We start from the raw sequence: 16,319 nt of genomic DNA, 5'->3' as shown, positions 1-16,319 counted from the left end.
TACAGTCGAGAGAGACTGAGAAATACATGTCGAGACATAATTTCTTCTTTGACCCATGTAAACCACAGCTGTGATGTAAACGAAATCGGAAATGCAGTCGTAGAGTTCATTCCGTAACTTCAAAGGGATCTAAAATGACTTGTTATGATTACAAGTGCAGGTTCTGCAAATTTGGAGACTTAAATGCCTCTGAATTATGAGCTATGAATTTAACACGCTAAAGTTCAAGATAATGTTTATCTTTCTTTGTTCCAAAATTCAACATGGGGTTAGGGTTACGCTGACACCATTTCATTTCTTTCGATCACTGTTTACTTTTTCTTCGCCCTCCAACCGGAAGTGTTATTTTTAGCAGGGGAGATCACTCTGCTGCGGCTTCGGACCATAAAGTGGCGTCGAAAAACGAGTTGGAAAATAGATCGATCATCGTAAATAAAAAAGAAGAAGCAGCTTCGAGAAAGTTTTCTGTTTTTTTTTTTGATCGATCACATTTGATGGCTGACTCGTACTCATATGTAAAGGGTGGCAAGCTTACTCTGAAAGGCAGTAAGCATAAAAAGTGAGTCTCCCTTTCCTGTAGACATCTTTTGTCTTGACTGGACGTCTCTCTCTCTCTCTCTCTCCCCCTCTCTCTCCCCCTATTCTATATTTCTAGTCCCCCCGCCCCTCTTTCTTTAATATAATTATACATGTTCAATGTTAATATTATATAAGATTATCTTTACTCAAAACAAGGACAAATTAAGACAGCACAATTAATTCAACACATGCCTTAAATTAATTCAAATGTCAAATAAATGAAATATATGTGTCTGTGAGTGTGAAGGCTTCTTTAATTTGGACAACATATAGATCTAAGTCTCACCATGTGTCAATGTACCACCAGCAGTCAGGTCGGTTTTCAGAGTACAGATTAAATATGACAAGAGATGTAAAATGATGACAGTAATTGATATCATTCACTTAGTAAAGTGGTGATTGCAGGTTGAAGAAGCACAAGCACAAGAAAAGGAAACATGAGGAGAGCAGCCTGGCTGAGTCTTCCACTTCTGCCCACGACAAGGAAGACACACAAGCACATGGTAAGAAGAAAAATGTGTTGTTTGTTTGTTTGTTTATAATCAACTATTCAGTTTAAAACTAACAATAGACAGCTTCTGTTCATTGTTCAGTTCATGGCTTCTGTCTTGGATAATTTAAAAAGGATGTGGCAATGATTTAATTAAGAGGGTACACTTGAGTTAATGCAGACAAAAAGCAAAACTGTTGAGTTATTGGAGTGTTTAATCATTCAATGATTCATAGGCAAACCAAAACATTCCATGATTCACTAGAACGTCAACCTATAGAACTTTATGCCCACAGTTAAGTTTTCAACCACAAAATGACTTTAGTCTTCACCTTTTGATCATTTTCAAGCAGAATATGGTACATGTAATGTATGTACATTTCTGTTTCAGGTGGCTGGTGGGAAATCAAGAACTTTGATGACATCACAGGAAATGTGGCATTCGAAATCGGCAGCAGCTGTTATATCAGTTCTTTAGATAATGGCCTCTTGGCCGTAGGGCCGCCAAGAGACCAAGGTAACATTATGCAGAGGAAAATTTCATTTGGAAAGAGGCATAGACATACACTCACAAACTTACTTGCACGAATACATGCATGCAAACACACACACACAAACACACACACACAAAGTTCAGTTAACTACTGGCTCAGAAAAAACATGAGCTCGATCACTGCTCGATTACCTGTTGAGCTGTAATGTTTCCTTTCTGTAAACTAGAGATAGTATTAGCTATTAATAATCCCAAAACATCAGAAATGAAATCTACACAGGGTCATACATACCGGTTTATATTGCATTTAATTGGTTTCACTCTGATCAATGTAACTCAGTCACTGTGTTTTAGACTTGGTCTGGCAGGTTGGTGTAAAAGAGCAACCAGTTTCTGTGAGGGATAGGATTGAGAATTGTAAAGAACTGCAGTGAGACCCCCCTTGTAGGACCCCTAATTTAAGACTCCCTCTCTTTTAAGAACATCTTTATGCTGATTTTCTGTTGTTAACTTCTGTAAATTTATCCTCAATTTAAGACTCCTTCTTTTAAAAGAACCGATTTTCTTCGCTTTAGAGAGGTTTTAAAAGGATCAGGGGGGGGGGGGGGGTTTCACTGTACCGCTTTGGAAAGTGGCTGAGGCCATCATGTATAGGTTAACATACCTCTCTGACCTGTTGTTCTAACTCGACAGGGGATCCCCCAGATCCGACAGAAGTGTTCACAGTGCTCAAGCTGGGCGAGACCAAGGTCGCCTTCAAGTCAGGCTATGACAAGTACCTCGGCGTCGACATGGAGAGACGTGTGGTCGGGCGGTCCGAGGCCATCGCCAACAGGGAGCAGTTTGAGCCCGTTTTTCAGGAGGTCTGTTTGAGAAGGAGTGTTGGTGACTGCATTATTGGGATATATATAGTGATGACAAAAAGAGACTCTAATCTGGTGATTGTTTTCCCCCGATATCGGCGTATGCTGCCTGAATGACGGGGGAAAATCGGTCATACACGTGAAAATCCACTCGTGCTAAATACATGAGTGAACGTGGGAGTCTAAGCCCATGAACAAAGAAGAAGAAGAAGAAGGTGATCGTTTCAAGAGTATCTGTCTGCGAATATCATCATGTGCTGGATACGAGTCAAAAATTTAGTTTTTCGTTTGACATGGAAAGAGTTGAAAAAAATTGTTGTTTTTTTTCAGGAGAGAAGATGAAACTTTTAAGTTAAGACCCTCCATTTGTTAGGCTTCCTCCCTGATCTCTGAAACTTTCTGTTCACAGGGTCTTGAAATTTACCTCAATAGTAATTCTCTCCCTTTAACTTTAAGACCTGATTTTCTGAGGTTTTTGTAGACCTAGAAAGGTGTGTGTGTGTGTGTGTGGGGGGGGGGGGGGGGGCCCAATGTACAATGAGCATGAAGTTGTGACTTGTTTCTGGTCTGTCAGGGCAAGATGGCGTTAAATGGCTGCAACAACTGTTTCATGTCAGTGAACGAGGAGGGAGACGTTGTGTGCATGTCGTCTACAGCTGGGGATGAACAGATGATTAAGGTTAGTTCAGCAGCAATGTTTTTCTGTGTGTTTGTGTGGGCTGCTATGTGTACACATTTGTATATATATGTGTATGCGTGTATTCTGGTACACACATTTGTGTGTACTGTGTGTTTGGTATGATATTTGTGTGGATTTGTGTACACTTGCACTTACACTTGTGTGTGTATTTGTGTTCATGTATGCAGGGTTTCATTTACTAGTGCGGGGCGGGGATGTAGCTCAGTCAGTAGCGCGCTGGATTTGTATCCAGTTGGCTGCTGTCAGCGTGAGTTCGTCTCCACGTTCGGCGAGAGATGTATTTTTCAGAGTCAACTTTATGTGCAGACTCTCCTCGGTGTCCGAACACCCCCGTGTGTACACGCAAGCACAAGACCAAGTGCGCACGAAAAAGATCCTGTAATCCATGTCAGAGTTCGGTGGGTTATAGAAACACGAAAATACCCAGCATGCTTCCTCCGAAAGCGGCGTATGGCTGCCTAAATGGCGGGGTAAAAACGGTCATACACGTAAAAGCCGTGGGAGTTTCAGCCCAAGAACGAACAAACAAAAAAACAAATTTACTAGTGTGCCCTGCGCCATTGGCGCATTAAATCTGAAAATGTCCCATCACAATTCCCTTCAGTGCGTCAAAGGGCACATTGAGATTATGTACCACTGCGCCACCAAATGTACACTTTACATCGGATTACACACACACACACACACACACACACACACACACACACACACACACACACCCACACACACACACACACACATACAAAGATAACACCATATAGCGGCTAATTCTCAGATGGCACCATATTGTATCGTTGGTCAAAACGCGTACAGGCCTCTTTGGCGCTTCTTGCCTTTGGTTGAGGGGAACAAATGTCCCATTGCCTTTTTCTCCCAGGCTAAACCCTGTGTATGTGTATGTTGTGCCATATATGTTGTGTGTTTGCACTCTTGTACAATTTAATTTATGTGAGTTTGAATCTTTTCACAAAAGATTATTGCTTCTGAACCTGATGATTCACTTTTGTAGGTTTGTTTATCATTCATATTGAGAATACGTTCCAGAGTTGGTTTTTTTTAAATATTGAACTGCGAGAGAAAGTGAGCTTTTCAATATTTGAAAACCCAAACGAGTGTAAATCTGGTACAACACAGCAAGCCATGTAGTATTCTGTTTATCCTACATACTGTACTTGCGTGCCTTCTGCTCCAAACATCCCAGAGTCGACGCGTCCAAATTGAAGACGCTTCTTATGGAACCTCAAACTCTTTTAAAGCCTCGTGCAATCTTTGACGCCAAAGCAAAGAGACGTCACTCTAAAAAGTATAGCATGACGTGTTAGTTCTATAAGTTCTTCCACCGGCACGGTTGGCTTAGTGGTAAGGCGTCCGCCCCGTGATCGGGAGGTCGTGGGTTCGAACCCCGGCCGGGTCATACCTAAGACTTTAAAATTGGCAATCTAGTGGCTGCTCCGCCTGGCGTCTGGCATTATGGGGTTTGTGCTAGGACTGGTTGGTCCGGTGTCAGAATAATGTGACTGGGTGAGACATGAAGCCTGTGCTGCGACTTCTGTCTTGTGTGTGGCGCACGTTATACGTTATATGTCAAAGCAGCACCGCCCCGATATGGCCCTTCGTGGTCGGCTGGGCATTAAGCAAACAAACCCCCCCCCCCCCCCCAAAAATATATATAAGTTCTTCCAAGGGAAACAGCAAGCGCTAAAGTGTTTCTAGAATGATGTTTGTCTCAGTGCCTTAATTTGACACGACCTCATTTACATGATAATATTAACGTGTGAATTGAACAATATTGTTATCTCATGGGTGGTCTCTCTCATGTATGTATGATAAATATTTTTATCCTACATACGTGAGAGAGACACCCGTGAGATAATAATCGTTCAAATCACACGTGTGTATATCATGTAAATGAGGTCATGTCAAGCAAGTCTGGCAGGGACCTGTTTTTCCACTGCTTATGGTGCCAAAGTCACGGAGGCAAACGTCATTATAGAAACAAAAATTGCGCTCGCTAATTACCCTCCATGAATCTTTAGAACTAACGTGTCACGCCACACTTTCAGGGTGACGTTTCTTTGCTTTGACGTAATTTTTATTTATTTTTTTTTCATTTTCATTACTTTATTGTCCCATCGCTGGGAAATTCGGGTCGCTTCCTCCCAGTGGAAAGCTAGCAGCAACGGAGTCGCGCTACCCAGGTGTCTGCGTGTTTAGGTGTATTCAGCCACCTGCACTTATGGCAGAATGACCAAGGTCTTTTACGTGCCATTGTGATGACACGGGGGTGGGACATGGCTTCCGTCTCTGGGTCTGCACATAAAGTTGACCCGTGTCCGTCCCGGCCCGAATTCGAACCTGCGACCTTCCGATCACAAGTCCAGTGCTCTACCATCTGAGCTACCTAGATTGCACGAGGCTTTAGAAGAGATCGAGGTTCCAAAACAAGCGTCTTCAATTTAGCTGCCTCGACTGCAGGACATTTTCAGTAAAATACATGTAAGTGCAGTATGTAGGATAAACAGAATACTACATGGCTTGCTGTTTCGTACCAGATTTACACTCATTGCTTTTTTCAAATAGTGAACAGCTCGCTTTCGCTCGCAGTTTAATATTTAAAATAAAAACTCGTGTAAATCTGGTACGACACAGCAAGCCATGTAGTATTCTCTATCACTCAGTGATAGAAAGTTCTTCTAAAGTTCGAGCCTCATGTTTTCCTTGGTTGTTGCAGCTACGTTCCAGTGCAGCCTTGGAGGAGGACCCACTGGAGAAAGTGCCAAAAGAAGAGCGAGGCACAGTCAAAGACTCGGAAATTAACTATGTGTAAGTGCATGCTTATTTACAAAGGACATTTTGAGTGTATAATGTGTTCGTAAGACATTTTCTTCATGTTAATTTGCATTACAAACTGATCTGGCCCGCGTGTGTAATCATAAGGTCTACTAGCACCTTGGTAATTATTGTACACATTAAATCTGCTACCATGTGCTGCCCATTCTACTTACCACAACATGTTTCTTTGACCAAGTGCTGAAATTGAGGCTGTATGAACGGAAACATCTGGTGCACGAACCATATAGCCGGAATAAGTTGACACACCGTGGATATGAGTCCAAAGGGGAATGATGCTCTTATTTTGTGTGAAAACTTGGACAAATCTTAAAAGATTGTTTACGTCCAAAGGATCGAAGGTGCCAATTAATAAAATGATGTGATACTGTTTGCAGGAAGAAATTCCAAAGCTTTCAGGATCGGCGTCTGCGGGTCAACCAAGATGACCGGGCAGCGTTGAAGAAAGCAAAACATGAGGGGGACTTCCATGAAACTCTGCTGGACAGGTACACCAGTGCTGACTTTAACCGAAAAATTACAGCATTTCTAGGTTTTTTTATGTGAAAATACTTAAAAAGAAATTTTCAGCTGGTCATTCCTGCCAGTTTTTATTGCAGGCGATGATGGAAAATGTTGTTTAATGCCCTCATGGTTAAACCATTAGGGGCATCTTTTTTTGCAGTTGATCTACAGTATAGTTTTTTTTTATTGCAGTGACATTTTCTTGTATCAGATTGAAACATTTGCAACGTAATTGTATGGTTAGGCAAAATAAGTGTCTGAAACAAGTGCGACAGAGCGCTATGTAAAGAGCTGAAAAACAAAGGGAAGCATTCGCTGTAAATGCATTTGACAAGTGTAATACAGTAATATGTATGGTTAGGAAGACATTTTTATTTGCAACTATGAAGACAGGAGGGGGGTCAAATACCATTCTGATCATCATCGGTCCATGCCGTATCGCCGGCATATCTCTCTGACCGGATGCATAATTACTGCGCGGAATCTATTAAAATAAGAATACAGAGTTATCTCCCATGTCGAAGCTGCTTTTCCCAGTTTTACCTAAGAGACCGACTGTATATTGTGTTATTGTATTTGTGTACCAAGTCCCTACACATGTTGTAATGCGCTTAGAGCCAAATATTTTTGTTTTTTGTAAGGGATAGGCGCAATATAAATACAATTTATTATTATTATTATTATTATTATTGTTTCTCGCTAATGTTTCTGAGAATAGACGAACTGAGACGAAAGTGATTGCAGATTGGCCGACTTCGACAGTGATCTCCGTTCTGTTCTTCACAATTATGATAAAGACATCGTTCTAAGGTTAAAACAAGTCGAAATGTTGAGACTGCTATGGGAAGGAGACCGTGATATTGTTGCATCACTCCCAACTGGTTACGGAAAAAAGTGTCGTCTGCTTCGTAGCCAAAGTTGATTATCACAAGACACTTATGCCATATTTAGAGTTGTTTGCACAGTAAATACACCCGCGAAAGATAGCTCGCTTGAAACTGTCTTACATATCAATTCCTTTGTAATTTAAAAATTACACAACACCATGAAAAATCATTATCGACGATCGCGAATCTGCTTATATCAATAACACATTACGAAAAGCTCTAAATATGTAAAAAAATCGATTTCCTCTCCAGAGAAGGAAAACAAAGGCATCATGTCAGGGATAAATGAGACCCGAAGGGAAGTAACTCATTTTACCTGAGTTCAGGATGGGTCTAATACATGTATTGGCACGGTCTACTTGGCAATATCCTTTTTTTCTGCTAGGATGTGACTTGTGTCCCTTCGTCACTTCTTCTGCCAGTTCTTCCAGTTTCGATGAAATTCTGGAGAAGCTGGAACATGCATGTTTTTTGGCGGGGAAGAAGATTTGCAAAAATTTTGTTTTTGTCAGTCACAGTTGAGATGCATACCTTAGCATATCAAAATTTGGTGGGTAAGAGTCAGAAATGTGTTTTTTGTGTGACGGGGTTGGAGTTGAACATTTTCTTTTTTCTATTTCAGGAGAGCGAAGATGAAAGCTGATCGGTACTGCAAGTAGAACTGACTGAAGTACTGGGTTTTTACAAACTGGGAGCAACATTTTACAGCAAATTGTGTATATTTTGTTTAATAAAAATGTATTAAAGTTTTTTTCTGAATGAAACTTCAGTGAACTCTGTGTTTTCTTTTATTGAATGGACTTTTGACAAAAGACGGTTTCCAGAAATAACTCTGTGGTTTTTTTTCTGTACGTGCTGTGGAAGAGTTGTGCTGCTTGAAGCTAATAGGCATGCTACCATAGCAGCAGTGAATAACATCCCCTTGATATGAAGGCTTTTTTTTTTACAACAAAAAACATGCACATTGGAGTTATCACTGTTAACTGCACCGCCCTGATATGGCCCTTCGTGGTCAGCAAACAAACAAACAAACAAACAAACAAACAAACTGTTAACTGCCACTATGGTAGCTTGTCTGCATTGATCAACGCTTGCCTCAGATTCAAACAGCGCAACTCTTCCACATGCCATAAAAACACAGAAAGTTATTTTCCAGTGTCAACTTTGTGAAAACTCCTCTTGTCTTCACAAGCAAGCATGCGCTCAATGAAGATCCCATGGTCACAGCCAAAGTCGTCTTGTAAAACATGAATAAATGCATAGAGGGGGAGAAAAAACAACAAATATAAAAACATTTAGTCAATCTGTTGGCATCAAACTAAAAGATAAACTAAAAAAAACAGTCATCGCCAAGACTATATTTAAAATAGTCTTGACCCATCACACCCGAAGACCGAGATGGTCATTCTCATCTCCGCGAATGTAGTACTAACTTGACATATTTTTCGGTCATTCTGAGCACATTTTTAGAGTAAACATGACTGTTGACATATCTATATATTTTTGAATTCAGGAGAACATGAGGAATACAATGCAATAATTTTTTAATCTGTTAGTGAAAATTCAATTTTAATGACAACTTTAATGAGCAAACGTATCAACTAATTTTTATGCTACCAAGCTGAAATTCAATCCCATAGTCTGCCCTTTGTCGAATGTTGCTTGGCCAAAATTTCAATCAATTTGATTGAAAAATAAGGGCGTGACAGTGCTGCCTCAACTTTCACAAAAAGCCGGATATGACGTCATCAAAAACATTTATCGAAAAAATGAAAAAAACGTCTCGGGATATCGTACCCAGGAACTCTCATGTTAAGTTTCATGAAGATCGGTCCAGTAGTTTTGTCGGAATCGCGTTATACATGACGCACACATACACCACGACCCTCGTTTCGATTCCCCGTCTATGACTATGTTAAAACATTTAGTCAAAACTTGACTAAAATGTAAGAAATAAAAGCAAACAATTAAGGGGGGCGGGGGGGGGGGGGGGATGCAAACGAGACACAGCAATGGAGGCAAGTGCCGATCTTTGTGGGCAGTCGTGGTCATTTTGAACGGCCAACGTAGAATAAGGGAAATTATTGGCACGGTTAGCCTCCAAAGTGTTGTGCAAGGGTTATTTCCCTTGGAACGTGCATTCAGAGTGCGATATCTTTCTCTGCAAATACTGTTGTTTGTATTCGTGTGTGCCGTTCGTTCGACAGTTAGCAATGTCTTTTTACATTTAGTCAAGTTTTGACTAAATGTTTTAACATAGAGGGGGAATCGAGACGAGGGTCGTGGTGTATGTGTGTGTGTGTGTGTGTGTGTGTGTAGAGCGATTCAGACCAAACTACTGGACCGATCTTTATGAAATTTGACATGAGAGTTCCTGGGAATGATATCCCCGGACGTTTTTTTTCCTTTTTTCGATAAATGTCTTTGATGACGTCATATCCGGCTTTTTGTAAAAGTTGAGGCGGCACTGTCACACCCTCATTTTTCAATCAAATTGATTGAAATTTTGGCCAAGCAATCTTCGACGAAGGCCGGACTTCGGTATTGCATTTCAGTTTGGTGGCTTAAAAATTAATTAATCACTTTGGGCATTAAAAATCTGAAAATTGTTAAAAAAAACATTTGTTTTATAAAACGATCCAAATTTACGTTCATCTTATTCTTCATCATTTTCTGATTCCAAAAACATATAAATATGTTATATATGGATTAAAAACAAGCTCTGAAAATAAAAAATATAAAAATTATGATTAAAATTAAATTTCCGAAATCGTTTCAAAAAATATTTCATCCGCTTATTCCTTGTCTGTTCCTGATTCCAAAAACATATAGATATGATATGTTTGGATTAAAAACACGCTCAGAAAGTTAAAACGAAGAGAGGTACAGTAAAGCGTGCTATGAAGCACAGCGCAACCGCTGCCGCGCCAAACAGGCTCGTCACTTTCACTGCCTTTTGCACTAGCGGCGGACTACGTTCAGTTTCATTCTGTGAGTTCCACAGCTTGACTAAATGTAGTAATTTCGCCTTACGCGACTTGTTTGTTGGTTATAATTATGGAGCATTCCATTATTGTTCCTTTTCTTGCCTGTTAAAGCGATATCGTTGCCTTCATGACAACATCCCACTTAAAGGCACAGTAAGCCTCCCGTAAACCATCACAGATACGGTCAGGCTTTTACACACAGTACAAACACCCTTTCATTTAAACACTCACCGATTGAGAACATCCTAGGTGCCCTCCGTAAAGAGCGAACAATTTTCAAAGAATTTATTTTTGCGTGGTTTATCTTACCCCTGAGCCATCTTGAACCCGTGTGATCCAGTTTCCCCTTTTCACAATGTAGTCGTCAGTTAGTCATTTGAATGCGACTCGATGTGAGCTTATCTACAATAGCACGTTTTTATGCACGAAACAAACGGCTGTGGTTCACAAGAACTCTACCGATGGCTTTTCACTGTTGAGATCAACGGCGATGTGCCGCATAAACCGTCGTCTGCTACGACCCTTGCGTGACCCTGCTTCCGGGCTTTTCTTTTTTCAAACTTTCACAACTTCGAATTCCACTGACCTTGTCTTGATGAAAAAAGAATTCTTTTATGATTAAAGAATGTTTGTGTAACAAGCTGTCAATTTATTATTTAGATTTTAAAAGTTAGGTCTAGCGCAAAAACGCACCACGGTCCAAAAACATTCTGATAATCATCGATCCACGGCTATCGCCAGTTTAAGAGAAGTAACTCATTTTTGACCTGAGTTCAGGATGGGTCCAAAAAGTGTTCGAGACAATCTGCAAAATTAATTCTTTAAAAATTGCTCGCTCTTTACGTAGGGCACCTAGGATGTTCCCGTTTGGTGAGCGTTCAAATGGAAGGGTGTTTGTACTGTGTGTAAAAGCCTGACAGTATCTGTGATGGTTTACGGGAGGCTTACTGTCCGGGCGTGATTTCCGGGATATTCATTACAGCCGTCCAGCACCAAAACGAGGCGCCATTGTTGTAAAGGGCCAAGTCCACGAAAATAAATTCTTTGAAAATTTCTCACGCTCGACACAAAGCAGCCAGGATGTTCCCGTTCGGTGAGCGTTTAAATGGAAGTATGCTTGTACTGTATGTAGACGCTCGGGGAGCTCTGTGATGGTTTACGGGAGGCTTACTGTGCCTTTAATCCAGAAGTCTGAACACGACCCGCCGTTGCCAGTCGGATCTAAAGCAGCATTGCAAACGATTGTAAATGAACTGTTGTACCTGTATTGAAATGTTGGCAACATTCACAGTCTCCACGGCTGATGTGCACGAGAAAGTGAGCACTGAATTGGGTGGGAACCAGCCCGCTGGGTCGGAAACCAGACACCAAAACAAATCTCAATTTAAACCTATCCGACCCAGCAGTTGCTCCCCTTCCACTGGCAGTTGGGCATTTTTTTGTACTTCTCAGCCTCAGTTCAGAACAAAATGTCTTGCGATGAAGTTCCGCGTAGGGATGACGCTCCGCGTGACGTCATCATACCTTTCCAGACTGATAAACTACTCTGCCCAGGACGTTACACTCGGGTGGACGATCACGTTATGAATGATCATGCAAAGGGGGAGCCCACACGGGGGGGGGGGGGGGGGGGGGGACACCCTCCCAAACTTTTTTGCACAAACTTGAAGGCGCGAAGCGCCTGAATCAAGTTGAGGGCGCAAAGTGATAGTGCGAACCGCCCGAACATGCTAAGGCATGCTCCCCCGAAATTTTTTTTTTCAAGGAAGCAAAATGCTGCAATCTAGGGCCACCTGAGCTCAGAAACTGTCATTTAATCATCTCTCTCTCTCTCTCTCTCTCTCTCTCTCTCTCTCTCTCTCTCTCTCTCTCTCTCTCTCTCTCTCAGTCTCTCTCTCTCTCTCTCTCTCTCTCTTTTTCCCTGAAGGGAGGGCCCGGGCCCCTTTAGCCCCCCCCCCCTAAACCCGCCAATGATAATTAATGTGTTACCCAACATTCACGGAATAAAATGATCAGTGAATGCAAGCACAGCCTGTTGTGCATAACTTATGCCCTAATTTATGTGTCATCATCGTACAGTTCACGGAATAAAAAGAATGCAAGCACAGCCCGTTATACATAATATATACTGTTCAAAAAAAGAAACGCATAGTTGCTACTTGCCAAATTTGTTTTATTTTTCGAAAAAATTAACAGAAAATCCAATATTTAGATTATTTGTTTGAAATTTGGTATGGACACAGTTGAATGCACACACAGTTCATTTGCATCTTCAAATCAATCAGTCAATTAATACGATTGGGTGCCGAGGCTGTCAAGTCAGTAGGGCCCGGTGTGACTGCCTTGAGCAGCAACAACTGCCCGGCACCTTCTGGGCATGGACTGGATCAGATGCCGGATATCTTGCTGTGGGATGGTGTCCCACTCCTCCTGAAGTGTCTGCAATAGATCGCGGTGATTTGCCGGCGCTTCTTCTCGCCTGCGCACACGTCTGTCCAATTCATCCCAGAGGTGTTCTATCGGGTTCATGTCTGGCGACATGGATGGCCAGGGAAGCACCTGGACATGGTGGTCGGTGAGGAACTGGGTGGTGAGTCGTGCTGTGTGCGGGCGAGCGTTGTCCTGCTGGAATATGGCATCCTGGTCAGCCAGAAGAGGAAGGGCGTGTGGGCGCAGAATTTCCTCCACGTATCGCTGGGCAGTTATGCGCCCTTGGACGTGCACCAGGGTGCTCCTTCCAGCGGTATTGATCGCCCCCCACACCATGACGCCTCCACCACCATGAACGGGTGCCTCATCCACACAGTTGGGCGCGTAACGTTCGTTTACTCTCCGGTAGACCCTCCTCCGACCATCATGTCGCTGGAGCAGGAAGTAGGACTCGTCGCTGAACCACACGTGTCTCCAGTGATTCCGGACGGTCCAGCGAAGGTGCTGGTTGCCCCACTGCACTCGGTTCTGGCGATGGCGGCGGGTGAGGACAGCTCCTCTGTGAGGTCTGCGAGCTCTCAAACCAGCTTCATGCAGGCGGTTCCGCACGGTCTGGTCCGATAATCGGTGTGGCCCGGGGAGAGCCTGGACAGAAGATGAGGCCGACAGGAAACGATTCCGGAGGTGGCGGAGCCGTATGAAGCGGTCGTGAGCAGCAGTTGTCGCCCTTGGTCTTCCCGCTCGTGGCAACTCAGCAACGGAGCCAGTGGCTTGAAACCTGACCCACAGTCTACTGATGGTGCTCTGGGACACGTGGAAGTGCCTGGCGATTGCACTTTGACTTTGGCCTGCTTGTAAACGACCCAATGCAATTTGGCGGTCTTCTCTGCTCAATCGGGCCATCTTTCGTCGCTGAATTGTCGTCTGATTTCTTTGTGGCGAACAATCCGCTTTTATGGGTTTTGGAAGACATGGTGAGAGCTCAATATTCCCCGAGTTTCACGAGATTACACTGAAGCATGACGAGTGGTCATGCCAAATGAGCAATTTTGACATTGTAGCCACTGATAACGCATGCGTCACGTGCAGAGCTCACTTGTGGCAATGGACGAAAGGTCGACGACCAGATAAACATTTTCTGCAGTTTGGTGGATATCCTTGTAGCCATATAACTAAATTAACCAAATATTACAAGCTATGCGTTTCTTTTTTTGAACAGTATATGTATTACCCCGTTTATATTCACAGTATTAAAATGATGAATACAAAGCACAGCCTTTGGTAAATAATCTATGTGTCACCCTAATGTATACATTCATATAATATATAATAAACTGGTGTACATGATTTATGTTACCCTATATTCACGGAATAAAATGAATACAAGCACAGGTTTCTGTAAATTTATGTGTTACCCTACACTCAGGGAATTATAAAATGAAGCAGGCTACAGGGCGGGCTGACGTGTTAGAGAGTACTGAGGGCGGAGTGTGAACGAATGCAAGATGGCGCTGGGCGAGAAGAGGAGAGGACGGTAGTCGTGGTGGCGAGCCACTGGTGTGGAGGCGAGGCCAGAGCAGTCAACATAATGGATGCTCACACCTCCACACAGCACACACCCGCCACTTTCATCGATTCCACGACGCCCTGTCCTGCCCCCCCCCCCCCCCCACCCCCCCCTCCGGCGAACCTGTCTCGTCTCCCTCCTGGCTTTTCGTTCTCATTCCCGTTACTATTTTTTTTTAAAGGCACGTTTCCGGTCCATCTTTGAAAAGAAAATGAAAAAAAAGTTCAAAGATAATACCCAAGGATATGCCAGTTTTGTTGATTCTATGACTTCCACCCCCCCCCCCCCCCCCCACCCCCCCTCCCTCTCTTCTCTCAAACTCTTCGTCCTCTTCCTCTTCGATCCTCATTCCTATCATTCTGTGGTTCTGTTTAAAGGCACGGTATCCTTCAATCTTTAACAAAACAATCGGACATTGTGATCATTTTCATAGAGATTTCTGAAATTTTGTCGTCATTGTGAAAACATTGGAATCTGTTTTTAGCACTAATCTTTCTTTCTGTATTTGGTGTTTAACGTCGTTTTCAATTTAGCACTAATGCCGTCATTGGGAAATACTCATCTTCTAGACTAACTATTCGATCTTCTTGCTTTTATGGAGGGGGTGGGGGGGGGGGGGGGGGTGCCTAAAATAATGTCTCTTTGCAATAACAGAGAGACTTTCTATGAATGACCGATACATTATTTTCATAATTTCTTTCCGAAATGTATACTGTGCCTTTCATATCTACCCAGGGACAAAAATCGGTCAAAAAATATGGAGAAGATGCTCTGTTATTGCGTAGTTGGACCTGTTCATAGTAAAAATAAAACAAGTCGCGTGAGGCGAAAATACAACATTTAGTCAAGCTCAGTCGAACTCACAGAATGAAACTGAACGCATTGCATTTTTTTCCGCAAGACCGTACACTCGTAGCATCGTCTGTCCACCGCTCGTGGCAAAGGCAGAGAAATTAACAATACAGAAAAGCGCGGTAGCGGTTGCGCTGAGGAGGATAGCACGCTTTTCTATATCTCTATTCTTTTTAACTCTCTGAACGTGTTTTTAATCCAAACATATCATATCTATATGTTTTTGGAATCAGGAACGGACAAGAAATAAGATGAAATTGCTTTTAAATCGATTTCGGAAATTTAATTTTAATCATAATTTTTATATTTTTAATTTTCAGAGCTTGTTTTTAATCCGAATATAACATATTTATATGTTTTTTGAATCAGAAAATGATGAAGAATACAATAAACGTAATTTTGGATCGTTTTATAATAAAAATAATTTTAATTACAATTTTCAGATTTTTAATGACCAAAGTCATTAATTACATTTTAAGCCTCCAAGCTGAAATGCAATAGCAAAGTCCGGCCTTTGTCGAAGATTGCTTGGCCAAAATTTCAATCAATTTGATTGAAAAATGAGGGTGTGACAGTGCCGCCTCAACTTTTACAAAATGCCGGATATGACGTCATCGAAGACATTTATCGAAAAAATGAAAAAAAACATCTGGGGATATCATACCCAGGAACTCTCATGAAAAATGTCATACAGATCGGTCCAGTAGTTTACTCTGAATCGCTCTACACACACACACAGACACACACACACACACACACACACACACACACACACACACACACACACACACACACATACACCACGACCCTCGTCTCGATTCCCCCCTCTATGTTAAAACATTTACATACTTCAAAATTCCATCTTCATTGTTTTTGAAGATATTTCCCAAAACTATAAATTGTACCCCAAAATGTCACCAAAAACAGGTCAATTCTGACCCTTAAGTCATTGCAAATATAACTTTTTGGGAAAAAATATTTGTCCGAGGTTTTGTTTTTCATCAAGGGCCTTGAAACAAAATTGAAAACCTTTCCAATCAAAAGACCATGAACGATAACCGGCACGGTGGCCTAGTGGTAAGGCGTCCGCCCCGTGATCGGGAGGTCGTGGGTTCGA

The 16,319-nt window shown here is 42.2% G+C and overlaps 1 protein-coding gene across 1 annotated transcript; it reads left to right on the top strand.

Annotated features, from left to right (window-relative positions):
• The first annotated feature begins 342 nt into the window (after positions 1-342).
• LOC138969427 (protein FRG1-like) lies at positions 343-8,145 on the top strand. The gene is made up of 8 exons (XM_070342219.1): positions 343-559; positions 985-1,082; positions 1,461-1,586; positions 2,256-2,425; positions 3,000-3,104; positions 5,857-5,948; positions 6,353-6,463; positions 7,989-8,145. The coding sequence occupies exons 1-8, from the start codon at positions 495-497 to the stop codon at positions 8,023-8,025; spliced, it is 804 nt and encodes a 267-aa protein (XP_070198320.1). The 5' UTR covers positions 343-494; the 3' UTR covers positions 8,026-8,145.
• Positions 8,146-16,319: the final 8,174 nt, after the last annotated feature.

This window comes from Littorina saxatilis, linkage group LG6 (assembly GCF_037325665.1).
Source record: "Littorina saxatilis isolate snail1 linkage group LG6, US_GU_Lsax_2.0, whole genome shotgun sequence".
Taxonomy (NCBI): Eukaryota; Metazoa; Mollusca; class Gastropoda; order Littorinimorpha; family Littorinidae; genus Littorina; species Littorina saxatilis.
The sequence above is the reverse complement of the archived record's forward strand: the minus strand, read 5'-3'. Positions and strand labels throughout refer to the sequence as shown.

What these genes read in the sequence shown, in the direction of transcription:
- LOC138969427 (XM_070342219.1), top strand. Translation starts at nt 495, where the DNA reads ATGGCTGACTCGTACTCATATGTAAAGGGTGGCAAGCTTACTCTGAAA. An exon ending in TTGAGCCCGTTTTTCAGGAG is followed by an intron (nt 2,426 to 2,999) that starts GTCTGTTTGAGA and finishes CTGGTCTGTCAG; the next exon opens with GGCAAGATGGCGTTAAATGG. An exon ending in GACTCGGAAATTAACTATGT is followed by an intron (nt 5,949 to 6,352) that starts GTAAGTGCATGC and finishes TACTGTTTGCAG; the next exon opens with GAAGAAATTCCAAAGCTTTC.